The 27285-nt window shown below is 39.7% G+C and overlaps 1 protein-coding gene across 1 annotated transcript in view; it reads right to left on the reverse strand.

Annotated features, from left to right (window-relative positions):
* Nucleotides 1–27285, reverse strand: part of ARHGEF10 (Rho guanine nucleotide exchange factor 10) — an 85118-nt gene that overhangs the window by 50071 nt on the left and 7762 nt on the right. The window contains exons 7-17 of the mRNA XM_059830836.1: nucleotides 25306–25469; nucleotides 22071–22187; nucleotides 20722–20836; nucleotides 18119–18231; nucleotides 14250–14327; nucleotides 13851–14030; nucleotides 12448–12564; nucleotides 9888–9980; nucleotides 8265–8435; nucleotides 7545–7690; nucleotides 4991–5166 (exon numbers count right to left, since the gene is read on the reverse strand). Of these exons, the coding sequence (XP_059686819.1) occupies nucleotides 4991–5166; nucleotides 7545–7690; nucleotides 8265–8435; nucleotides 9888–9980; nucleotides 12448–12564; nucleotides 13851–14030; nucleotides 14250–14327; nucleotides 18119–18231; nucleotides 20722–20836; nucleotides 22071–22187; nucleotides 25306–25469 (1470 nt within the window). The remainder of the gene's footprint in view (nucleotides 1–4990; nucleotides 5167–7544; nucleotides 7691–8264; nucleotides 8436–9887; nucleotides 9981–12447; nucleotides 12565–13850; nucleotides 14031–14249; nucleotides 14328–18118; nucleotides 18232–20721; nucleotides 20837–22070; nucleotides 22188–25305; nucleotides 25470–27285) is intronic.

Raw genomic sequence — 27285 nt, forward strand, 5'->3', positions numbered from 1 at the left:
TGTTTCACCACCCTCATTGTAAAAAATTTCTTCTTTATATCTAGTCTAAATCTACCCTCTTTTAGTTTAAAACCATTACCCCTTGCCCTGTCGCAACAGGCCCTACTAAAAAGCCTGTCTCATCTCACCCATCCTCTTTTTTATCAGAAGCGTACAGGTAACATTTAACTTTCTTGGTGACCTCTTTCCATAAATTCAGTCCAACTTCTCACCCTTTTTGATTGAATGAGTATCATTCAATAGGATATAGCTATGCAGTAAACTTCCTTAAAAGCCAACAAAAAAGAAATAATCTCCAGTAAACCAAAAAACAAGGAAATAGCCAGCAGATAAATCGCTTCAACTACTGAAGATCATTCAGGATGAAGCAGAATATATTAGCAAAAAAGATAACATCAGAACAAATGCATTAATTGCTTTGGATGTTTACAGGATCTAAAATAACAAATAAAGACAGAAAATTCATCAAAAAATAGTTAGCAATAACCTAGTACTTGAGTAGTTACTGATTAGTCTTTCAATTCTTCTATGAGATAACATGATTATCAAAGATACCAATTTACCTGTGGGCATGTTTAAGTGACCTGTGGCCTCCATTAGACTCCCTTCGGACACATTAGATGTCTGAGGTCCTTTCAGTGTTTAGGGTTCCCACCCAGAGCACAGCATATTTTATACATGGGGAAGCTGAGGTACAGAAGTAACAAGACTCACCCACGAACATACAAGCAAACCCGTGACAGAGCAAATACCACAATTCAGGAGCCCTTAAACTTGATGTTCATTTCTCCAGGTCCATAATAAACAGTTTACCTATAGCTATCTTGGAAAAAAAACAAAAAATAAAAAGAAAGGAAAACCAAACCAAACCAATATCCCAGATGAGAATGCTGAATCCATTACTTTCAGCAGTACACAGAGGACGTGAAAACAATGCATGTATCAACATAAAAGTGTGGAAGAACATAATTCACTAGTTAACATTACATAAGGAAGACATGCAATTAAGGAAAGCATCTCCTTTTGAGCTTTTCAACCATTTATAACCTAGGGTCATCCCCATATTATGTAATACTTTTGCCAAGTTCTTTTCAGGCCTTGTATCACAGTTCTTGTTTCTTCCATTTAGCAACCTCATCTACCATTATAGTAGTTTTCATCTCTTACCATAAAAACAAACCAAATGCTCCCATAACCACCTAAAACATGCTTCAAATACCTCTTAGTGAACTCCATTACACAACACAATTCTTCCAGCACAAGTAAATCAAAACCAAGAATATACAACTTCCCGTTCATGCCAAAAATATTCCTCTTTTCCTATATTAATTCAACTTTTCAGTACTACGAGTGTGTCTGTGTCTGTGCTTCTGCACATGGACCAATTGGGAAGGAGAGAACAGCAACAGCCTACCAGAAACGGTATGTGGATTCACTAGGGAAGAACTTTATCTTGCATCTTTCTGCAAATGTTTCTACAGAAGAAAATTAACACATCAGGCCTCTCTGGCACATAGCGTTAAGACAACTACTTCCACAGGAACCGCGCTGTTGGGGTGCCAGAGACTCATACTCACAGACTTTCAAGCAAGACTAACGCCAATATATGAAACAGGACTTTGCCTGATTTGCTCAGAGAAATGCGATCTGATAAACATGCTATTTTTTTCTGAAGACTGAGAATGTGAAATGTTTTCTACTTTAAATGTCATTACAGGAAGCAAACACAAGTTATAATTCCACTCCACTAGGAAACAATATCAGAACCATACAAATAAAGGACCCTGCCAAATCTCTCAGACTTCAATCCTTCTCCATGTTCATAACTAAAAGACCTCACAGTCTACTTTTGCTGCTAGTGGGGAACAACAGGAATAAGGCAAAAACACATCAAGGACAGGAGCAGCACAGCAGAATACACTCTAGGAAAATTTTTTCTGCTTCCCCCCCACACCTCCCTCAGGACACAGTTTCTCCTGCCAAAAGACAAAGGGCTTAAAAAAACCCCAAAAGACATGAACTTAGCAACCCCTAAATGTGTTTTCCTCTAGGATACAGAGACAAAAGACTGGTATGAAAAGCAGAACTGGGTAAAAAACTGCAAACTGATGACTTTGCCAAGTGAAAACCAAGTTCACACAGCCCTTGCTTTCCACCTTAGTACAGTACTAAAACATGCCCTTGATTTATACGTACTCATAAAACCTTTCAACCTTTCAGCAGTTGCATATTACAGCCTGTACGAGATGAATTCAAATTCAGCTATTAATTTTTCTGAGGCTCTCAAAGTAAAGTTTGCATCTTCAAACTATACTATCCTTTGTTGTAGCATCGTAGAAAGCTGAAATCACCAATTACATTTAGCCAATAATAAATAGTGAGATACGTTTATGACGTGTTGCCTCCTCATAAAAAAGATTTTGGCAGAGAAAAAAAGCGTCATAAGAGAAATGTACCTAATAACCAGTAATATTTACAAGGACCCAACCCGAATCCATCAAGAATCCTTGCTAATCACAGCAGTAATGTAAGAATATCAACCTTACAGGGGTCAAGTACTTAACCTAGTGTGCTGCAGATAAAAATCAACTTTTCTCAGTCCTCCAGAAATGGAAGAGGTGACACCCCCCCCACACTACTTAATACTTTTAGACAGAATCATCATTATTCTGCGTTTCTCCAATTGCCACAAACTAGAAATGAGAGCTGCAAATAAGGTCCAAGACATGGTTCTACATCATGGAAGCAGGATTTTGCCTGCAGCATCCCAAATTGTTCTTGATCATTAGATGTTATTAAAACCACATACTATGAGGCCACTGGGATTTCACCACAGCAGTTCCTTGGCAAACTTTGAAAACAGAGGGAAACATAACATAACTTTATGATGACCACGAAGTCACGCAGTTTCAGGCAGAGAATGACAATATTTTGCTGGTAGTGCTTTGTAATTTGTGGTAAATACTCGATAGTCTCACCAATGACACAATACTATCATGAGAAAGATTGTGTCATCATCAATTATAAAATGCAGCATCTTGGTGGGTGCAAATAAACAAGCAACAGCGAACCATTACACAAAGTCTTACCAGTCCTTTCCCTCTGCAGGAAGGCTGTACTTTCTGAGCTTCTGTAATCTTTAGCAGCCCAGATGACTGGAACAAAAGGGGCAACTCTACAGAATAACTAACACAATTAGGTGCGTATTCAAACTTGTCTATACAGGCCAATTCAGATAAGTCTGCATTCTGAGTAACAGCTAGCACAGACACAGCAGTACATGCAAATAGCAAGGCTACGCTCTTCCTCCTTCATGATTGGTTATATTTAATTTAGTTGGATCACTTGGCAGAAAGGTTTGATTAAAGCTGAGGGAAGATTTATTCATTTGTATAATCAGTATCCTTCATATCCTTTTTAATTCTTATATTTTGATCCCTTTTATTAGAAGAATTAATACAACGATCAGAGCTTACCAAGATTACAATTAGTTCAGCTCATCTTTTACCTATTGAGTACCATTTAATCTGAAGGTTGAGACTACAGATGATGTACAAAGTAATTTCATTTTTTTGTGATGCTATCACCAAACATCATGAAGCTGACAAACCTCAAAGCCAAGAGGTTCAAGTAGGTTGTACGTGACCATTTGGGCAAGAGTTTTTCTTTCGCCTCTCATGCTCCACTTCCCCATCTGATCTTGTGAACAGGCAAGGATTTGGTCTAAATTGGCTGTGAAACTGCTGCACAAAGTCAGAGTAGGAATATTCAATAAGCTGTTCCTCCTACACTCACCTACGAGAGGGACCCCCAATTCTAAGCAATACGGTCCCTTATATACACTCCTCTCGGGGTCATGCATACAGCAGCTACTAAATCATAATGTAAGAGCTTTAATCTCGTTGTCTAAGTAGCCCATTAATGCTTAAAAGAAGTTACAAGAATGAAGTCATCCTTGAAATTGAGACATAAGTACTTATAAAAATTTTAAGTGGCTATTTACAAAGGGAGGAGCAAGAAGACCTGACAATAACCATCCTGGAGAATATGGGGGGTATTAAATGCTGCAGCTGCACCTCAGATCATTCGAAATATAACATTTATGCCTCCTTACGGCACAACTGTGGGAAAATTCATGAGGCCAAGGGTGCAAAATTAAATAAATGTAGTGTGAAATAATGCCCAGAGCTAGCACTGAAACCCGTGTAAATTATAGTCCATTAATAAGCACCACAATCTAGGTATATTAAATGCACTTAAAAATACAGCTTTTAGGCAAAATACAGGATATAAAAATAACTCGTTATATATGAAAGTCTAGCTACTGAGTAAACTCTTGAAATTCATACATCTCTTGAGGGTAGTTGGCAGTGTTGTAAGGGGGGATTAATGAGCACAGAAAGAATTTCCAAACTTCAAAGCTTGAGGTCATTTTTGGAGAGAGGTTAGGAGGAAATTACCTCCTGGCATATCGTTTAAAAGATTCATTAAAATTAAAATTGAAGTTTTTTTCTGAAGCACTTGTTACTATGTTTGAAGGGTGCGATACTATGGGCTGGAGAGAAGTAACTTCTACCCTGCAGTAACCACTTGAGTCCAGACTCTAATTCCACAACAATGGGCTGAGAGACTTCTTTGCTTTAACTATGGGATAAAGAAGATATGCATGACCAGCTACCATGGGACAGCTGGTACACCACACCAAAACAACCTTTTTGCATGCCCACACACATTCATGCTTTAAATCTCTTTATGCATTCATGCATAAAACTTTAAACCAGGACAAATACAAGTAATTCATGTTCCAAGGCAGGAGACTGGCTATCACTTTATGGATTCTCAGTTTTCCAAAGAAAGAGGTTATATTACTGTTCATGTTATAGAAATCTTCATGCACAAAATGCTTTCCTTTGTTTTCAGTAGCCCACTGAAATTCAAATATGGATTTTAACAAAAAAGTCTGTAAACGTCAATAACTCCTGTCACTTACTTGGCTTAGAGTTAATGACGACATTTTCAGCAGAGTGCTGCGGTGGAAACCTGCAGTTCTCTCCTTGGCCCTCACTGCTGCCATACTCTATGACTTCCACTTGTCCCAGCGGTACGCTCCACTTCAATAAATACCTCTGGCCAGTTGCCACGGTGCCACTGCTTTCATAGGAAGAGCTGGAAGATGCACAAATCATTGCTGTGACAAGCAACTATGTTTCATGGCATCCTATTTATTTGTTTTAGCTTCTAAAAATCTGCTGTTTATCAGTCCGAGTACCATGCACAACTTGAAACAAACATGCATCAGGCTGACTTTTGTGACTGACCTTTCCTGTGAGTGCAAAGAGCAGCTATGCAGGTGCAGATAATCTTGTTTACAAACAGCATAGGACTGCTAACAACAGTCCCTACATTTCTATAGAAAAACATAAATTACTGTCTTTTAAGACCAATGTGCATTTTGACATCCTTCTACAAGTGCTTAGGATGACACCACGGCTCCATCTTTTCCTAATTCTTTTGGATTGTGCTGTCTTTCAGGACAGTACTTGAAACAGTGCTAAAAAGAAGTAACTGCTACGTTTAGGGAAATAAGGATGATGGGACCTTTGAATGACCACTGGTAGCAAGAAGGGCAATGTAACCTCCCAAGGGCTGACAAGCTAACATTTCTGCTGAGCCCCACAGCCCAGGATGTTCTCCACAGCAGACCTTTGCAACTGCTGTTGCTTCTGAGAACAATCCCACATGAGCTGCTGCTGCTAAGGGAAGTGTGTATCACAACAGGCATTTCAGAGGAAAAAGCACACTGAGGAAGCTCACTGTGGATAGTAATGGCGTAGCTACGTGTATGTGTAAAGCTTCTGAAGAAGTCTACAGCTCCAGGGTGAATCTGCAGGTGTGCACCTTGAAAACCACTACTATAACAGAAGCCTAGCTTAGGTAAGATGCCTAACTTCTATACAGCTAAAATGAAGAGAAATAAAGCTCATCCTGCACGAGCTGAACAGGCAAGCAGTACATTCTATAACATACGCTTATTTTGAACAAAAACTTCTGGCCTGGATACAGGTGTCATGTGAAATCTGGCAGATGATTTCCTTCAGTCCCTACCCTAACCATATTTTGCATGACAAAGGTAGTTCCTTCTACAGTAAAAATCTAGGAGCGGTCCATGAAATCATGGATGAATCCTAAATCCACACATGCAGCTTGCAGGGGGACCCACCCACAACCGAACACCCCAAGGAAGTCACAAATCCTTTTTTTGCTAGTGAATAAAGCTAAAAGTGCATTCAACTATTCTAAAAACCCATTGTTATATAAATAAGCCAGTTGGAAAGCAAACCCTAACTGCTAGAGAAAACCATAATTAAATGTTTTCAGGAGTTAGCAAACACCAATGACAGAGGCATGCCCAATTACCATCCCAAAGAAGGTTGCTCAGGACCAGTTAATGCCCGCGGGAACAACAGTGCTGTGACAACCAGAACTGTTGATTTAGTAAGGAACCCAGAGATTTGGCATAATCATGAACTTTTCACACGGAAAATGAAAACAGACTGCACATTGCCACTTCAGGGACAATGACAGAAAATCCAACACAATGATGGTATGGAAGAAGATAAAATATAAGTGGTTAAAAGCAATTTTCTTACAAACAACCATGAGAAAATATCCAGGTGTTACTAAAGAACTGAAGAATTTGTAAAGGAAAAGAATCACACGATAATTGACATAAGTTTGTTCATTTTCTGAAGTGCAGTTATCACATGGCACCTCTCACTCACTAACATGAGACCAAGCATTCACACAATTACAAAAATATGTACTGTATTTACACTTCAATCACAAGCTAAGATATCAACTCGTATTATACTTAAGAAAAGCTGTTCTTGGAAAATTTTAATGGTCCACATTTTCTCTGTCAGAATGCACCATCATATAAAGCAATTTACGGTACAAGCAACATTTGAATGCGAGTGTGACCTTGGCATATACAGAGGTATAGTAACAGTAATAACGACAGCCAACTAAAACACAGAAGGCACAATGAAAAAATGCTTTCTTCAAAGCACCTCAGCTTTAGTCCCTCAATGTTTGGTCTCAGAGATAAAACCCCTTCCCCAGATGGAACTTTGTTAGTGAGTTCCAGGTTTTTTCTGCCTACATGCATCAGCTTCATGGTTTGTTTTTTTTTTTAATTTGCAACTTGTGTCAAGTTACAGATTCGTGTGTGTAACACTATGAATTTTAGGAAGAGAAAAAAATCCTACGTTGCCATGCCTGCACTATGCTAAAGACTAATACACAGCCATAACTAGACACTAAAGAGCATTTTATCTGTAATCTCCAACTGACATAATTTTCTTAAAAATTTACTCTAGAACTTCCAAACATCAGCAGGCAATTTAGAGGACTGTAAGAAATCCATTTATTATGACTACTGCTAGAAATCATTAGCCATGGTAAAAACAACAATAAAATTTGCAGTGTCATTTATTCCAGCTGAAGCTTGAATGATCATTTAAAAAATATGTATCAAGTCTTACCGAATATTTACTGTTGCACACATCAGCACATCATTTAACATGAAAAGTCGCCGTTCTTTGGTTTTGATAATTTCTCCTTTGTCATTGTAAACCGTCTCAACCATATCATCAGTCCGTATGAGGTATCTGTTTCCACTGCTGAGTAGCTAGATTTTAAAAACAATCAACATTGTATATTATACATGGTACATCTAACATCCAGTGCAAAAAACAAAATAAAATACAACAGGTTACCATTTGCCACTCTAGTACAAGCATTCACAGGTGGATTTACCAAGCGAATTAAGCCTCTTTACTGATTTGCTTTTCATTTAGAGAAACGGTAACTTCTGCTGCCAGCAATATGGCCTGCAGGGGTTTTTGGTCTTCAAATGGAACGTAATTGCTCTGAAGATCTTCCACACTAATAAAGGTCCTCTGGTGAAAAAAAATCATAGCTTCCAAAACTTCTGTTTCCATCCCTCATCCCTTCTTTCACAGCACATTTAAGTGCTATGCTATTTCAGCATGTCGCCCACTCCAGCACGTAGTGGTTTAACCGGTGAGCCTATTCAGTCCTGGAGGTAGCTCTCATCTCACATCTACAACTAGAATGACCCCATGTTGTTGTCCATGACAGAAAAACCTCAGGCGTCTCTTTGGTGTCTATTCTAAAGATTGCTCAAGGCCCAGAAACTAATAATATGCTAACTCTTCCATCACATATTCTTACTTCCTAACCTTGTTCAGATAACGTTCGTTCATTGCTTTTGCTATTTGTTTTATTTCACAGCGCTGATCTGCATCCCTTTTCCTTTCATTTAACTTCTCTGCCAGTGTTTCGAGTTCCGTAAGAGCCATCTGTAGAGGTAATCTGTCGGGATGTCCTTTATTAGTATTCTTCAACATATCCTGAGGGGAAGTGATAAAACAAAACAAAACAAAAATCAGATTTAATTTCAAAGTCAAGTTCAAAAGAGTACAGGATGTAACGTTACTGGTACATTCTTTACCTAAGTACTACTAAAGAACAAGACCAATGAACACCTAATGAATATTCAGACAGCACATTCCTTATTGTCCCAAATACCTTAATAGTCCTTAAAAAAGATATCAAATGGGGTCACATACTGTTTATTTACAGGAAGAAAATACAGCAAAGAAACTTCAAAATAAATGTAAAAAATGTAAATAATGCAAATTTAAATTAAAAAATGCACATAACATTAAGCTTAATTTGAAAACCAATATTGTCGTATAATATGTAGGTGTCTGTATACAATGATTTAAAATTAAAATTTTCTGGTATTTACTATCATAATAATATTGTGTTATCTTTATTACTGTTATTATCCCACACTAAAACACTGACATTATTTCGTGGAGGTTGCAAGACCCTCTAAAAATCTTCCCCTTTTGTAGGCATGCAGTGGAACAATTTGAATGAAACTTTTGCTTCTTTCCCGCTGCGCTTAAAAATCCCTAAGTATTCACTACAGCTTCCTGCCACAATACGCTCAATTTCTTTTGCTGACTCAAAAACTCTCGCCACGACTAGCTACCCACATGGTCCCCCCATGACGACCTCTGCTCCTTATCCCATAATAATTCCTGGACCTGCATCCCAAAGCCTGTCCTCCTCTGTGGCACCTGCAAAACACAGTTAACTCGTAGCGCTTGCTGGGATAGACCTGCTGTGGTCTGGAAGGAGTTACAAACAGCGTAAGCTGGTCTGGAGCAGGTCTGCGCTGCGGAACTGTGCTCTTCCTACAGCTTGACTCCCTGTTAAGAAGAGACCCAAGGACTCCCTGTCAAATCCCAGGTTTCCGTGGGAAGGAAAATAAGACACTGCAGGTCAGAAGGAAGCTGCAACACACTCCAGCAGGTCCTGTGAACCAAGTAGTTATGGAGCGAGCGCACTTTTTTCGCACATCCCACATACTTTCTGAACAACGCAAGGCATGAATTACATTCTTTTGTATTTTTCCTAAATGAAAAGTAATGCCACAAAGTTCCTAGTGGTGTTGTGAAGTGTTATTAGCTAATGAACTGATACGAACAAGCTGCACATTTGAACTACAGCTTTACTGCCAAGTGATTTACAAGCTAAATCTAACCTAGCAAGTAATCTACAGTAAATCTAGTTTACGAAGATTTTCCTGCAGTGTATTTACAGCCTGACCCTGCAATCAGACTACGAGATCAACATGTTATGATGCACTAAAATTTTTTGTTACTTCCCCATGATCCAGTGGTCACTTCCACTGCTGTGTGCTCCTCCAGCAGAAGACAGCTACCAGACAATCCCACAAGCAAACCAAATAAGAATGCAACAGGAGCATCCCTTTGGTAAACATCATTTACCTGCAATAGTAGAATGAACTGTGGAAAGCGCTGGATAGGTTTCATCATTAAACCATACAGTGTAATTCGATCAGGGCTTGACTCCTGGCACTGCTGCAATGCAAGAAAGCCACACTGTTTACTACCGTGAGCATATTTCCATCAGTTACAGAATGAAAGGAAAACATTTCCCAAAAATTCTTCTACGTCATTTACATTAATTGTAACAGTGGTACTGTAAAGATTCCATTTACTATAAAGATTTCATTTAAAAATATGAAATCTTAAAAAAAAAAAAAATCACTATTATAATGATGGCATGTCACTGAACTGAAATCTCCTCCTTAAATAAATACAGCTGGGATAAAGCCACACCAGCAATGCAGCACCTATGTACATATCGATACAGCACATTCATGCATTTTACATAAGCAAGTGCACTGCAATGTCTGCTTAACTTCAAGCACAACAAAGGGAATGTACTTGTTGAGGTCTTAAATTTGAAAAATTTAAGCGATCTGTTGACTTATAGTCTGTAATTTACTATTGCTGCTCTGCTTCTTGGGGCTAAGAGACTATAAATCTCTACCTACCTATGTGTTTTTAAGAGGAAATCTAAGGAAAACATCTTCTCCCAAATGACTAGTGACAGGACTAGAGGAAATGGCCTCAAGTTGCGCCAGGGGAGGTTCAGGCTAGATATTAGGAAAAAGTTCTTTACTGAGAGAGTAGTGAAACATTGGAATAGGCTGCCCAGGGAGGTGGTAGAGTCACCCTCCCTGGAGGTATTCAAGGAGCGTGTGGATGTGGCATTGTGGCATGTAGCTTGATGGACATGGTGCTGTGTGGTGTTGGGTGGGTTGGTTTTTGGTGTGTTGTGGCTTGTTGTTGTTGTGTGGTGGTTGGCTTTTTTTTTTTTCTTCTTTTTTTTTTCTCTCTCTTTTTTTTTTTTTTTTTTTTTTTTCCAGGTTGGACTTGATGATCTTACAGGTCTTTTCCAACCGTAGTGATTCTGTGATTCTGTGATTCTGTGATCATAATCTCAGTGCTATGCCAACAAAAAGGTATTTTCATTTTCTTTATTAAAAGAAACTAAGGAAAAGAACATTGATTTATGTTTGGAAAGAAAAACACAAGAATCCATTATTTTGGTTATGGGGACTGGCAGATAAATCCAGACAAATTTCATTTGCCTGTGCAGAAAAGCCCTGTTTGCATAAGACATTTCAGCATTTGGAAATATTTTGGCCAGAATCACAGCTAACCCAAAACATGGAGAGTAGAGGATATACTCAATATCAAAAAAAAAGCAAACCCAAACAATATTAAACTGGTGTTGTGCTTAAATTGCTGTTTATTGCTACAACTATCAGCATTACAACAGTTTGTTTGCATACTTATCGTCACGAACTTTTTTTTTTGCCCAAACAGCAGCAGTGAAGATTCTGGTCTTCGTTGCTGGTGGGCAAACAAAAAAAGGAAGGTACAGAAATGTCTTCTGTCCTCAAACTTCAGCTGTGAGTCCCCAGCTCTGAGCAGTACCAGTGACGGCAATGACAAGCAGTGATGAGAGGTGTAAGTTATGCCTCTATTGGAACAACGGGCTTTTAACAGTGGGAGAGGTATGAACTGACTATATGCTCACTAGAGTTTGATCTTCGTGGTGCCTAAGGCTTCCAGAATATAATCCTGTGTAGTGCTGGCCACGCTCCAAAAAGGTGTTGTTAATTTTAAAATCTGAAGACAGATCAGGAATCAGCCCCCCTACCACCCCTCTCTAGGCAACCTAAGAGCTTCACTGTTTAGTTTGCCTGGGGCACCCAATTTCAGTGTTTGGTGGACCCTGCAACAGACCTGACAGGGTGACAGCTCTGAGAGGCACAACTCAATCCAGGACACTCGGGGAATGGGACAAGCAGAGCTTACACGCTCTCAGCAGTGTCACAGACAGCCTAAAAGCCTTGCAAGGGCTTTTGTGTACCCTCTGTAAGGTATCGTCCCTAGATATTCGCAGCACTTCTACTGCATGTACCAGGCTCTCAATGCGCATCATCAGAAGCATCATATTCATCAAGGTAGTATGCATTCTGCACAAAAATTTTCAATTTCAACCCCAAACTGGAAACATGATTTTCAAAATACTAGGAAATTGTTGTGGAACAGAAATCTAGTTACAATACCCTGCACAATACAATAAAGAAGTCAGAAGTAAAATAAATCCCAAATAAGAAGAGGCCTCAGATGGTAAACTATTATTTGAAGCTCACCTGCTGTGAAAGAATCCCAATGTTTTGCAAAGTACAGTCATGCAAACACCAATAAACTGATCTGAACAACAACAAAACCATTCTGCACTTCAAAATACATCCTAGATCTAACATCATGTTATTATTCTGCAAATACAGTAGTGGAAGTGAATTCTCTGGGGATTTTTTGTGCCAAACCCATGAAATGTAAAAACAAAGTCCTGAAAACAGTCACACAATATACAGTATCAGCAGCCAAATTTCTTCCTAACTTATAATTTATACTGTCTTATTTACATCATATTCCCAGCTGTTTTAAGACTGAATGAACTCACCTTTAAGAAGTCTAAAAAGGCAGGTTTGGTGGCACACGTTTTCTTGAGAATCCCTACTGCTGTACTGAAGTTGTTTACATATTCGCTGTACGCATCCAATACCATAGATTTAGAAAACTGAAAACATAAAAGGATAAACCTTAACTATAAATACAAAAGATCCCTGAAAGCATAACTATCTAAACCTCTGACCATTAAGGACTCGCCTTGCTTGGAGCTAAGGGCTTTGCCTGGTCTAGTGCTAGATTTAGAGAAGTACTGGTGATGCCCAAAATAACCTTTCTGTAGAAGACAGATTGGAAACCTAAAGATGTAACAGCTGTGAATTACAAAATGTAAATTTACAGAAATAGCTTCATCTTGGCTACCACACTAGGGTAGAGCCTGGGGACTCTGGGAAATCAGAGGGCATCCACTGAGATTCAAAGCAGCTGCTGGGACTCCCTGATCATCTCACTGCTGCCTATCTTCTAGATTTGGTGAAACAGCAAAGTCCCACAGTCTTCATGCCCCATCTTCAGGTGGTAAGGGTTTACCAGGAAAGCAGACAGATTGTGTGACCTGCAAACAGCCATATGAAGGGCAAGATCACTGCCCACTGCCTCCTTAGCAATTTTATCGCTCTCTTCTGCAGAGCTGGTCTCATTAACACTACCTAACTTGCTTCAGTCAAAACAAGACAGGTTTGCTTTAAGCAGAAAATCTTTAGTAACTGTTTCATTTTGACTGAAATAGGGCCAAAGTATTCAGAGACACAGATCCCAGGTCTCTTGCAGCAGGCATGAAAAGCTGGTAATTTCCCAGGAGCTGGGTGGCAACAAAACAAAGTACTCAAACTAATAGGCAGCCTTTTCCATCCACACACTCATGGTGGGAACAATGTCTTTCTATCAACCAAGGCCACTTCTTATTTTCTCTAATTTAAAGCAGTGGCTAGTTCAGTCCTTTACCGGATGGACAGTGTTTTACAAATACTCTTTACCTGTGCCCCAGGCTCAGTTCAAATCCAGGAATTCATGACATCACCTACTGTGGTTTTTTTCTACTCCCAACAAACATACTGTGTAAGACTACCTACTCAAGAGATGCTGAACATCAATCTCACCTTAATTTTGCTGGGTTTGTGAATCTCTATCTCCTCAGAAAAATAAACTGTTTACTTAAGTGTCTGAAAGCTTGATCAAAGCCTGAAAATTTTGCCCACAATCCTTTCACATCTGCCAACCAAGCCAAAGAGATGGGTTGGTGTCAGTTTCCTTACCAGGATGGTACCAGCATACTATGACAGTTGCCACAGGCATTAGAGAATAGGGGAATAAAGTAGCCAAGTTAGAGAGAGAGATGGAGATGGAATAACAAGCCTAAAATAAAAACAGATTATCTGTTCAGATGCATTTGCTTACTGAAGCAACAAAGACATCACCAATCATTTCAAGAGAGTCCCACTCAGATACACGACTCGCCAGCGCAATCTGAAACATTGAATGGCACTGAAGAATTTCCTTAATTCGATAAAAGACCATTTTGAGTTTTCTTTCACTCAGTAATTTTGGTTCCATTTCTGAAAGGGGTTTCTCATATTGCTGTGGGGAAAAAACATACATGGATTTAAAGAAACATACAAAAAAATGGGTTTTACAAGTAGAAAAAGACAACTTATGTAACAGTATACACACACAAAATCTCTAAATGTTTGGCATGAAGCATGTGTAGCAAAATGTATGTGAGTCATACTACAGATTCTTTAAGCATTTTACTATTTTCAAATTTTCAAATTATAAAATGCAAAGATATTACGGTACCTCCAGGATTCTTTTGAGAGCATCCACATAATTCTTCTCACTGTCAACTACAGAGCCCAAAATATACCTTCTCACCACCTGTTAAGAAACAAAGTTTTGTCTGAAGCTCTAATCAGCTAATTGTTCATCATAGTTGGGAATGCTAATGACAAAATTCTCACATTAATAAAACAAGAAACACAAAGCAATTTCCATACTGGAACTGCAATAAAATAATACTGTACCTCTTCAAAAGTAATTAAATTTAGTATTACTCTAAAGTTATTTATTTTAAAGTAACAACTTTTTTTTTTAAAATAACAAGAGTTATTGTATCTATATCTATAATCTTTGCTGACTGTTGCAATTCCAAGCTCTACTTTTGAAACTTGTCTTTTAATTTTAGATGTATAAATTTAGGCATTCATATAAATAATAATAGGTATAGATGATGTTGGATACTGCGATGAATTGCTGCAACAAAATAGGTAACCAGCTTTCAAAAATCAGTCTTCAAGATTAATTTTCTTTTTTTAATATGTTTTATAAATTTATTAGGAGTAACCTGAAGGACAAACAAGCAAACATTAATTGCCTTTTTAAGGTTAAGACCATATAAACTGTACCACTGAGCAAGTACCCCAGCAAGTTAGCTTTCTTTTTTGGGCATTACCATGCATAAGTGAAAACTCCATCTCGTCTATATTCATACCAGTTGACAGAGTTGTAAGAGCTTCAGGAAATAATACCATATTTCATGTTTACAAACTACAGGCTATTTATCACACCTCCTGCTTCTGCAATTCAGCTGAAATGCACATTGCATGCCGATGACGTGACAGGAAGGACTGGGGAACGTATTCGGTTTAAAATCTAAACTTCTTACTGTTACTGATTAGATTTCTTGCTGGTTTTAAGGATTTGTTTTCACCCAAATCCATTTCCGAATCCAGCTCTTCCCAAGGCTTTCAAAAGCAGGACTCTGAGGGAGAAGACAGCATAAGGGCAGGATCAAACCACTTCCCACAACTACAAGGGAAGGCAAAACTGCTTCTTTTGCTATTTTAAGTCAGCCTAAATGACCATGAAACTCAAATCTCAAACTTGCTTCTCTCTGATCCCCATGGCCTTCTGCCTTCTCCACCACAGCTGCCTTTAATTCTCCACAATTGTATTTTGCATTATTAAGTTAAGTGCAGGTTATGCAAGGATTTTCCTTCCAGTACTGGCATTTCAAAGGAAGACTTCAAAATGATCTGAGGCCTTGCTTAAAGATATATACGGTAAAATTAGTTGTGTCTAATTTGTGTTTAGAATGGATTTAGCAGTGTCTTATTTGGCATAATGTATCAGCTACTCTGATAAAGGATACTAACTCTACTTTTAGTCACAGTTCATTCTTCTGAAAAGAATAAACATCTGTGGAAAACGTTTTTTTCAGGCTCTATAATACACAAAATAGATACTTAATAGTGCCTACAGGTTATTGCAATAGATAGGCACAACTTATGAGAGGCTTGCATTTTACAAGGCAAGTCTTACATTTATATTCACATTTTTGCTGGTAACAGTAGCATACAAACATAAACAATTCACCATAAGAATTCAGGTCCCAGTATTGAAACAAAGCAAAAGCTATCACGACTGAGACCCAATGCGGGACATAATATTTAAACAGGCACCAGGTTTTAAACAAAAGCTATCGTGCCACCTGCTGTTTAAAACAAGCACATTCATACAGTCAGCTCATTCGTGGCAGAGCAGTCCAGGTTGGAAGGGGCTTCTGGCCTTCACCCTCTCCAGCTAGGATGCCCAGGGCTGCTATGCAGTCTGCCAGCCCCAGCCTGTGCCATGGCACAGGGTTACTCCATCCCAGAGCCAGACTTGTGTTGGCCTCTGTTGAGCTGCTCAACTTTTTCTGTCAACCTCAGCCCTTCAAAGCCACACTGACCAGCAGCCCCACCCTCCCACACACAGCCTGCCGCATCCCTCCAGTTTGGTATCACCTCCAAATGTGCTCTGCAGCTGGTATCTGGATCGTTAATAAAGGCATTAAACACCACTAACACTGGGCACCTGCTGGACTTTGTACTCTTGACTACAACCTTCTGAGCACAGTGTCCTCGCCTGTTTTCCACCCACCTTCCAGTCCACCCATACAAATGATATCTTACCGATACGGCTACAACGGTACTTCAGGAGACTGCTGAAAGCCTTGCTAAAGCAGACGTAAATGACATCCTCTGCTCTCCTCTGTCCACAAGCCAGCCATCTCAAAAGGACTCAGGCTGGTCAGGCACAAATGGACTCTGGTCTGTCTATGCAGACTGTTCCCAGTCACTCTCCTGTCCTTCCAAACCCAAAAATAGCTCCCAGGAGCATTTGCTCCATCACCTTCCCAGGGACTGAGGTGAGGCCAGCCTGGATCCTCCTTCTTGCTCTTCTTGAGAATGAGACTGCGACATTTACTTTATTCCAGTCTTCTGATCACTGTGATCTCAGACAACAGAGAAAGGGCTTACCCTCAGCACCCTTAAATCCATCCCACACCTCTATGTCCAACTAGCCTCAGTACCCCCTAACTGCAGGTAATGCTTCACTCCAGCAGGACCTGCCTCTAGGCTCAGGGGCTTCAGAAGCCTGAGGACAAACCTCACCAGTAAAAGCTGAGGCAAAGGTGGCACTGAGTAACTTGATCTTTTCAGGGCCCTTTGTCACTAGGTCCCTGCCTCATCAAGCAGCAGATCCAGATTTTTCTTAGCCTTCCTTTTGCTGCCAATGTACATCTAAGAAACCTTTCATTGTTGCCCTTCCCACCTCGCTAGCTCCAGCTGAGTTTTGGCTTTCCTAACTTCATTCCTGCCCAGTTGGGCAGCTCCTCCTGGTTTGATAAGCAACATAGATCATGACCTACACAACAACTACTAGTTTGCTCCAAACTAAGAGCGCTCTAGTTTTCAAAAAGAGGGTACATTTAATTACCTACAAAAATCCCCACTGAAACTCTCAAACCCCTATTTCAAAAGAAGGAAAAGACAGTATTCAGATTGATGCTTGAGATCTTACATTATAATGGAATCTTACAGTAACGTAACACAGTTTGGTAGTTGCATTGTTACAAGATTAGCACTTCACTGTGCTAAACGCATTAGAAAAATAAACCTCACCAAGCAAACCAAAAAACTTATACTGCTATCCTCAAGTGCCTCTTAACTTGGTTTTTTTGATCATTTTCTGAAGGTACTGACCAACTCATGACTTGACACCACAAGAAGCTAAAAACTCTCATAGTTATTACTTGTCATAACAATACAGTAACATGAACCCACATGATTTATTTTCAGCCAAAATTTCTTACTGATGCTGATTTCAATGTTTTTTGAAGTGGTTTCCACAGTGACTACTGAGTTTGAAGTGGAGAACAGCAAAATATACTCTTCTGTAAACTTGACTTTACTGGGGACAAGTTCTTTTTAATCAGGAGAAACCTTGAGATTCAGAAAGCATACAGGATATTCTCTACATACAAAACAGAAATGCTGGGGTACCTGGAGCAATGTCTTCTGACTCAAAAATGTTTAAACACTTTTATTTTTCACTCAAAACCATCACATTTAGTTGAAGTGTCCAGGTAGTGAAACAATATGATTATTATAGAAAATTTTATAATGCAAAATAGCATTTTGCATCTCTGGCTGAATTCAGGACTGATGCAACTATATGCACACATACCAATTTTCAAAAAACCTACTTATTCAGTTCTGAATTTTATGTCCACTTAATTTATGTTAAATGCCAATGTTTGAAGAGCCAGGCACCTGGGAGCCGTTGAAGTAGAGTGGAAGGGGAGGAAAAAGAGGCAGAAGACCATGTTTCCAAGAGCTTACTACCTGCTGCTGCGATAATCCTTCAGGCATAGGAGTCATAATTGCTTCTGTATGCATACAGTCCACATCAATAAATAAATTTAGTTCCTCTTCTTCCAGACATGATGATCTATGATCTACAAATAATTGAATAACCAAAATGTCAACTTTTACAACATGTAGATAGAAAGGGGGGGGGGGGGGGGGGGGAAGCAAAGATCCTATCATCCCAGCACAGTAATTACACAGCAGTCTTATTTTCACTTATCAAACAAAAGAAATTTCCCAGCACTTCTGTATCACCTGTGAAATCACATAAATACAGAACAACTTTATCTCAAAATCCTAAAATCCACACAACGGGAGACAGGCTATGCATCTTTTTGCTTGACTTCTACTCCCTCTTCACAGCCAGGAGAACAGGGCTGTCCAGAATGCACAACATGACAACTAGGGTTAAAACACTGCAGCTCCAGAGCCAGCAGTTTTGAAATAAATGACCTTTGGGAAGAAATTAAACACACCCATAATATGCTCCAGCTTAAAAAATTCCATACAACCTTCCATAACTGACCTAAAGCAAGTAGCCAAATGTACCAAAATGTTTGCTTTCATCAGAAATGACAGTAAGGGATTCTGCATTGCTCCCTACATACTAATTTTATGCAAAAAGCACCACCAAAGTGCAGTGATAGGTGGCAGTATGCAGCCAGCCAAACAAGCAGACAAGAGCAAAGGAGAGCTAAAGAAAGAACAGTATGAGAAACTGTGTCTTAGAATAAAAATGGAAGTAAGGAAAGCAGATCTGTTGGCTGGGAGGAATTAATGAGTTTATTCGACAAATTTGTCACCAGCTCCCTGCTGATTTGGTAAGTGGCTAAGTGATTAAACTATCCAGAGATACGCTGTGCCTGCTACCTAACCTCTAGAAATGTAAGGAGGAATGCCAGGTCCACTGTAACACTGCCCTGCTGAATCAGATCATTTTCTCCTGTGCAACAGCAAGAAGCTGAGAATACATTTTTGATAATTAAAGTTTGTGCAAATAGCCTTCTATTTTCTGTCTGTGAATTAGCTAAGTTCAGAAGCAGTTAGCAACCGTGACAGGGATTCAAGATGTGTCCTGGTCCTTACAGATAGAATGCAGCTTTATGTTAGCTAGGTGACTAAAAATGTCTTGTTCCAGTCTTGTGGTTTTAGCTTCCTAAAATTGTAGTTTTATAAGCTCTGAAGTTACAACCATTCAATTACTTGGTCAGAAACTTGAGCAGAAAGACATACTACCTCTCTGACTTATCCTGAAGAAGAAGTAAGTTTGTATTCAGTTACTACCCCCTGCCTCTTGCAAAAATTAACTGTGGACTGCTGCTGCTGAGGCTCATGACAGAGGGCTGACGTTTCTTCTTAACTAGAGAAGGAACACAAATACTGCTTAGCTTTTTGACTTTAGACCACTTTCTGTTTTCCCAATCCAAACTCGGCTTTCATCAAAAATCACCAAACTGTGATAAAGCAGAAGAGTCTCTTCCCCTAATTCCACTCTTAAGCACGGAAAGCATTTGTTATCCCTTGGCCACAACAAACGTTTTAAATAGTCAACTATCACTCCACTGAAAACCAGGTCATATCAGCAGCCTTTCCTGACATTCAGGAGTTACTCAAGAGGGAACTGGACAAACTTAGTGTGCTGGTTTTGGCTGGGATGGGGTTAACTTTCTTCATAGCAGCTAGTATGGGGCTGCGTTTTGGATTGTATGGGGCTGTGTTTTGGATTTGGGCTGGAAACAATGTTGATAAAGCAGGAATGTTTTAGTTACTGCTGAGCAGGGCTCACACAGCACCAAGGCCTTTTCTGTTCCTCACCCCACCAGCGAGTAGGCTGGCGGTGCATGGGAAGTTGGGAGGGGACACAGCCAGGACAGCTGACCCCAACTGACCAAAGGGTTTTTCCATACCATATGACATCATGCTCAGTATATAAAGCCGGGGGAGGAAGAAGGAAGGGGGGGACATTCGGAGTAATGGCGTTTGTCTTCCCGAGCAACCGCTACGCGTGATAGAGCCCTGCTTCCCTGCAGATAGCTGAACACCTGCCTGCCGACGGGAAGTGGTGAATTAATTCCTTCTTTTGCTTTGCTTCTCCGCGCGGTGTTTTTTGCTCTACCTGTTAAACTGTTTTTATCTCAGCCCACGAGTTTTCTCACTTTTACTCTTCTGGTTCTCTCCCCCACCCCACCTGGGGGGAGTGAGTGAGCGGCTGTGTGGTGCTTAGTTGCCAGCTGGGCTTAAACCATGACACTTAGTGCCTTAACATTATTTCCATATTCCCATATACGAACACATCTATTACACTATTTGGTGGGATTTTTTGTTGCTGTTTTTAAGTGGACCCTTCTCTGTGGCCCTCAGGTTTTTCAGGTCACTCAGGTTCCTGCCCCAAACCTAAAACTACTCAAGATGCATTGACCATACTGTCATCGGAACTGAATATTGTACTATACTTTATGGATATAAAGCTGATTTCATGCATCCAGTACTCAGCTCCCGGTACAAAAACCTGCTAGGCCATTCACTTCCTATCTCAGAAATTACTAGAGAGAGTAACAAACAGTATAATTGGAACATACCTTGAGAAATGAAAGATTTTGTTCTAATGAAAGAACGACCCTTTTTCACAGCTGCTTTTGTCTTTTCGAGCCCATCTTTGGTACCTTCTCTAGCAGCTCTCATAAGCTTTTGCATCTGTAAGATAAAAAATACAGTCTACATGTTCAGTGAATAATAGGAACACATATGAGCATACCATGCAGGATACTTTTGATCAAAATATCTTTAAAAAGAACACTGTCAAGTAGTTTAGGCTATTCATATAGCCCAAAGTCAAAGGAATATATAGTAAGTACACAGAACCATCAAAGCTCAGACCTGAGCACCTGTACTTTTTCTTAATAAAATCAAACTTGGAGAAAGGGACTTATTTCACATCAATATCATATGCAAGCCTAACATAGGAGAAATGCTTAAGAACCCTTCTGCATCAAACATCTGAACTCAAAATAGTCTGAAATGCTCAGATTTACATTCTGTAACAAATAAATACTACGAACAGGTCATTAACGGCCAGGGTTCTCGTCCATCTTCCAATGTCCCACTAACTCTGTCAAAGTATTTCTGACCTAAAGATAATCCCCTAGTCTCAGCTCTACATTAACTATATTCTTAAATAAACACTGTTTTGCAGAAAATGTTACAACTAATAGTTTCATTAATTGAAGAAATGAGTTGATTTAATTAAGAATTGCACAATTTTATAGTACACTACTACAGCAAAGAGCAATTTCATGCAAAACAAAAAATTTAAGTGTTGTTTTGCTAGAAAATGTTTATTAAAAAAACTGCTTTGTACTTTTGCTTTCCCAAAATGCCACCATGGCAAAAAATCACCACTACTCTCAGAGCTGTGCTGACATCATCAGCGACATCAGAACACAAACAAAGCTGTCTTGCTGCAATCAGGCAATTTCTCGGTTTGAGCCAAAGCTTTCAGGAAAAACCCAGCCTTTTCATACTGGCTCCATTCAGAATGCAGAGCACAGAGATTCTGACTCCCACAATTTGATCCTGTGTGGCCAGAGACCCAGGGTCAGACTAGCCTTGCAGAGCTCACCCGGGTCTCAGGCAGGCACCAGGGCTGTATGCCTGGCTCACACTCCGGGATAAAGGCACCAGTCAGCAGGGAAGGACAATGCCCTATCTCATCTTCTGAAACTGTTCCCATTAAATATAAGCATGAGAAAAGGTCCTTGACAAAGTACTTTTAAGACAAACTGCATAATAATCCAGCACATTTAGAACTCATTTCATATAAATTATTGCCTGCTTTTTAAGGTCATTATTAAAAGAAAAAGACAACATTGTCTGTGTTCGAAAAAGCAATCATTTAAACATAGCTAGTTACAAAAATCAGCTACACTACCTTCAGCTCATGTTTTTGCTTTAGTTGCTGAATCTCTACTGCTCCCACAGTGTTTGCCATCAAATCTTTCATCTTTTTTTCATAATGCTCCTTTAAACGCGTTAGGTCATGAGAAAGCTATGGTGTATAAAAAGACACAATCTTTTCAAAAAGCCTGCAGTGCAAACTTCATGCCAAAGTACTCACGTATATCATGCATGTTGCCTGGTCTGCCTACTGATACATAGACAACTGAGAGAAAATTATCATTTAGGGTAGCTCCAACCCAATGAATAGACTATCACTCCTGAACGTTACTGTACTTTCTGAAACTCAGCCAGGCGCCTTTGCGCTACACTGGCAACTATGTAAAGAGAGGGACAAAGTCACTTAGTCTAAGCTAACTGCGTATTAATTGTTGTGCACATCTCTTACAAACCATATAGAAACAACTTTACCCACAAGCACAAACCCTAGTGAATCTATTTCTGACTATCCTTCAAAATGGTGAATTGGAAGAATTCTCAAAGGCTGAAGAACCTGCAGAGGTTGCTGGCACCTGAGAAGATGGAGATTGACAGTGCCAGCGAGTTGGTCAGGGAGACACTAGCAGGGGAGGATGCACAGTCTTGTAATTCCCAAGTGCATGGGAATCAGGAAGCACGTGTTTTTCCTCAGCTCTATCATAGCCTCACTGTACAACCATGGGTGTACAATCTCATACATGAATGTATCAATTTGCAAAGTAAGGAAACTATCCCAGAGAAATGCTCTGGAACACTAATTAACATTCGTTAAACATTTTGAGAAAGCCAGATAAAAGACATTAAAATGTAGCCAGAAAAAAAAGAAAATACTTGGTGTACCCTATAATAGAAGTCCAATGGAAAAACCCTCAGCTTGATGTCAGCGAATTTATTTGGCAAGAGATTAAAGCATCAGGAAAGAGAAGGCCTACTGAGTTGAAAACAAAGGGACAGGTCCAGCATTTAGCTCCACTAGGCTGGGTCAGCATGCAGTTACCTCCAACACGGTGATTCTGGCATTACAGCAGTATAATTAAGAACAGCATCTGGTTCACAGACTAGACATATTTAATAGCACAAAAACCTTCCCATACTAAAATAAATACATAAAAAAAATAATCAAAAGTCATAATAAAAAAGAATTACTTTGAGGGAAGTCATACCAGCACTTTCAATTAAAAATCCCACCTCCAACCTTCCCATACTTTTCAATGGACAGAAAAAATAATAAGCAAGGCAAGTCCCTCATAGGCTCTGAAAGACTACAGAAGGGGATGTGCTGGGAAAATAATGTAACATCCATCACAAGACCTAAGGAGAAGTGAGAGTTAGTGCAAGGAATGGATACAGAGAATAGGTATAAAGTGGAGTGCTTTCTCAACAATCCTAAAGTTTCTGTCTTTCCTCATCCTCTGCCAAACCCATTCTCTAGTTTCCTATCTTCTCCACCTGCCGGTAACCCATGCAGGTGCAGCGGCCCCTCTGACTTCCCCATCCACCAACTAATGCGTTGCTAGGCTCCTCATCCCCATCCCCACAAGACAATCCTCAAAACCTTTTGTCACAGGCCTAGAAAAGCAGGGCAGTACTCTGGAGCACGCCTCTCTCCTCCCACCACTCCTTGGTCTCTTGCTCAGACACCCTGTGCCCGATGCTGGCACCATCACACTCAACCCACTACCAACAGTTTCCTGTGACAGATCAAAATATAAGTGTTTAAAAAAAGTTACTTTAAACCTTGCTTTGTGTACATGTGTAAATAGATTCCTATGACTATGGCCAAGCTGAAACTACAGATAACAGGAAAAGATTAAAAAAACCAACAAACCAGCAGCCATGTTAAGACTTACACATTCACACGCAAAGTTATTTCCCAGTCTCTTCCAAAGGTAGTAAAACAATCAAACTCAGTTTTCTTTAGTCTAGTTAAAAAACTCCCCAGAAAGAAACAGCTGCAATAGCTTAAACTTGTTCTAGTCAGGCCAAAACCAAAACAAAACCAGAAGATGAGCTCTCAGCTTACAAAGTGCTGATTTGGGTGGGCTCAAGTCTTGCAGTTAATTGCTCACCCTCTGATTTCTGAAGGGCAGGCAGCAAGGATGGAGGTGGGGGGAGAGCAGATAATGTGTACTGGAAGGAAACACAGACAGTGCAGCTTTTAGTCTCATCAAGATAAGAAACCTGCAAAATAAAAATAAGGGTCCCATGGAAGAACGCCCTGGCCACTACCCCTACATCCTCTAGCCACAGGGTGCTGAGGCAGCTAACAGTACTCAGCTGTGAAGTGACTCTTGGGTGTCTATACCCAGCCAGCACACATTGTGGGGCCCTGAGTATTTTGCAGTGACTCTGGGCACTGAGCCCAGCCCTGCCTGCCACCACTGTGCGCTGCACCCCTGTCCTTCACACGCTCAGAGCAGGGAACCGGCAGCAGGAGGCTGCCCAGGTCCCAGGCAAGACTTCCTTCTCACAGAAAGGGCACAAGGGCAGAAGGAGAGGAGCTGAAACAGTGAGAACACGGGAGTCCAGGGCTTCTCCCGATGTGCAATCAGACGCAGCGAGGGCAGGCACCCATGCCATCAGTGTCTTCCTGTCTCCCGCAGCACAGATGTAGCCAAAGCTACTAGACCAGAGATGTGTCACAGATGGATCATTGTAATCATGCCACCTTCCTTGTCTCCTTAATAAACGGTGAAGACTTCTCTTTCATCACAAAAATCTTTTATTTTCAGGATTTTTTTAAGCTTAGTCACCTTCAAACAACAAAAGTGATACAGATCTAAGACAGAAAAGTAGGGAACACTGGCAAACAGTTTTGTGACTTTTGAGCACCTGAAGGATCCCAAAACTTCAAGTCTTGTCAGGCTTACCGCCATTTGTTCTTCACATTATTTTCCACACTCATTTACCACTTACACTAATCCAGCAGCTGCAAAAGAAGAAAAGGTGAGGAACCGCCCACAAGCAAAAATAATCTCATTTTTAATTTCACTTTTATCCACTTTGAGTCTTTTCTTTTTTTAAGGAGCTTCTGTTTAACATTTCCACCTTTTCCTTTTCCCTGTTACATTTTGTTGTGGACTGATACTCCCACACTGATTCACATCTCCTTTAAAAAGATGCTGTTGGCATTTGAAACTGGATTGAGGAGAAGGGAAATACAGGTGAGAAAGGCAAGTGTTGGGAATCAGGATAACCTCAATGACTGAGCAGCACTGCAGGATACGTACATGCCTCTTGTGGTTGCCTCGCAAAAAGGAGCTGGGAATTCCGTTTTTACACTCAGAATCACTCTGTTCTTCATAGCTTTCAAACTCACTTGAACTCCACCCATATTCCAGCGAGCTGTTTCCACCATCATCACCATTTTCAACATCATCATAAATCATTTCCTCTGCAAGAATTAAACCAAAATAAAAAAACCTACACTGAAATTTCTGTTTGTTTGAACACCAAAAAACTTGTTCAGAATATACTATAAAGAACTATACAGACTTTCATATGCACATTTTAAAATGTGAATTAAAGCAATCCAATATTCAAACAGCCAAAGTGGGTTGTCTTTGTTGAAACAGAGTACTAAAAGAGGACAGTGTTATGGGTACACACCACAATCCTTTTAAAAACATGCCCTACTCAAGCTACACTGTTTTGTCCAAATCCCACAAGTTTTAAAAAAAATTCAAAGGAAGGTCGAACTGCAGCTGTGAACACACGACTGCACTGAGAAGAACCATCCTTCCATTTCCAAGCTTGCCGTTTGTCCCTAGGAACATCTTCTTGATCAGCTCAAATGACAAATGCTAAAACATTGCAAGAATCAAACAAAAATGTCACTACTTCAAGCAGAACAGATCAGACCAAAGTAGCAAGAAACATGTTACAGTATGATATTTTATGACTCGTCATTCTCTCAACTCCACCAGTCACTAGATGTCTCCCATATCTAGTCTAAGAACTTGAAGCATTAACCTTTTCAAGATACAGAAAGTTATATTGCATAGGCTGACCAAAGTATCACCTGTTAAAGACACTGGTCTTTTCGTTAGCACAGATGTCAAGTATGATAAACTGTCTCAAAACAAAATAGAAAATTTTTAGTGCCAATTACTTATCAGGAAACAGGCATGCACTCTGCATGCAGCATCATTTGTCATTACAAGTAGAGAAGTGTGGACACTTCTGCCAGGGATCCCTATTGTCAGAGGTTATAACACTTCACTTAAAACTGTCTCATACTAAATTCAGTAAACAAAAGTTGTGCTTCCATTTTAAGATTGAAGTTTCATTTAAATCGAGAAAAAATATGTACTCAAAAGAAAAGCTGACATATTTTACACATCTGTCTAAACTCTGGATTCTGTTATTTAAAAACTATACTTTGATCAATAATAATACTTTAATGTTTACATTAATTAAATTATTTAGAATTAACACAGAGGAATCTCCTCTAATTGGGAAGAATCAATTTTTAAGAATTTTTTTTTAAACCTCCATGCATACTGAGATTGTCCTTAAAACATACTTACTGAAGAAGACATTTTAGTGGTGATCTAGCACAATGAATACTTTAAGAGAATCATCTCAGTAAGACAAAATAAGTCAAGACTTATATAAGTCAAACTTTTGCAATGCCAGTATCGGGGCAGGCTATACCCACTGATTTGGTGGACTTACCTTGTCCACGTGCTAATGTGACGTGAGGTCTGACTGTGACCTTTTTGGAACAGTTGTGTCTCCCTGACAAACTATACAATTAATAAACATCAAGATAATGAATATACAAAGATGAAATTTCCCTCACTACCTATTTTCTCAGAATCTTTCAATGTCTTTGGGGACAAATGGAAAGCCAAAATTTTAATTAATATCTTCTGGGTTAAGCTGAAAATTCTGACTAAGATGCTCAGCAGAGCTCTACTCCACGTCCCACTTCTCTCCCCAGCTCAGCCTCCTGGCCTTGGTGTACGTGTTTCCTGACTGAGCAGCCACAGAACAAAGATGTCCCTGCCCAGAGCAGCACAGTCCACTGAGGGACCTTCAATAAAAGCATTGAAGTCATGAATGCAACACAATACTTTCAAATAATAAACAAAACAAATTTCAGGAATAATTTGTAAAACACTTTGCCTGAACACCACTAAGGACAAGAAATGAAAATGTTATGGCTTTAAAGATAAATGTGGTTTCCACACAAGAAAGCTTAAGTG

Source organism: Gavia stellata, chromosome 2, assembly GCF_030936135.1.
Source record: "Gavia stellata isolate bGavSte3 chromosome 2, bGavSte3.hap2, whole genome shotgun sequence".
Classification (NCBI taxonomy): Eukaryota; Metazoa; Chordata; class Aves; order Gaviiformes; family Gaviidae; genus Gavia; species Gavia stellata.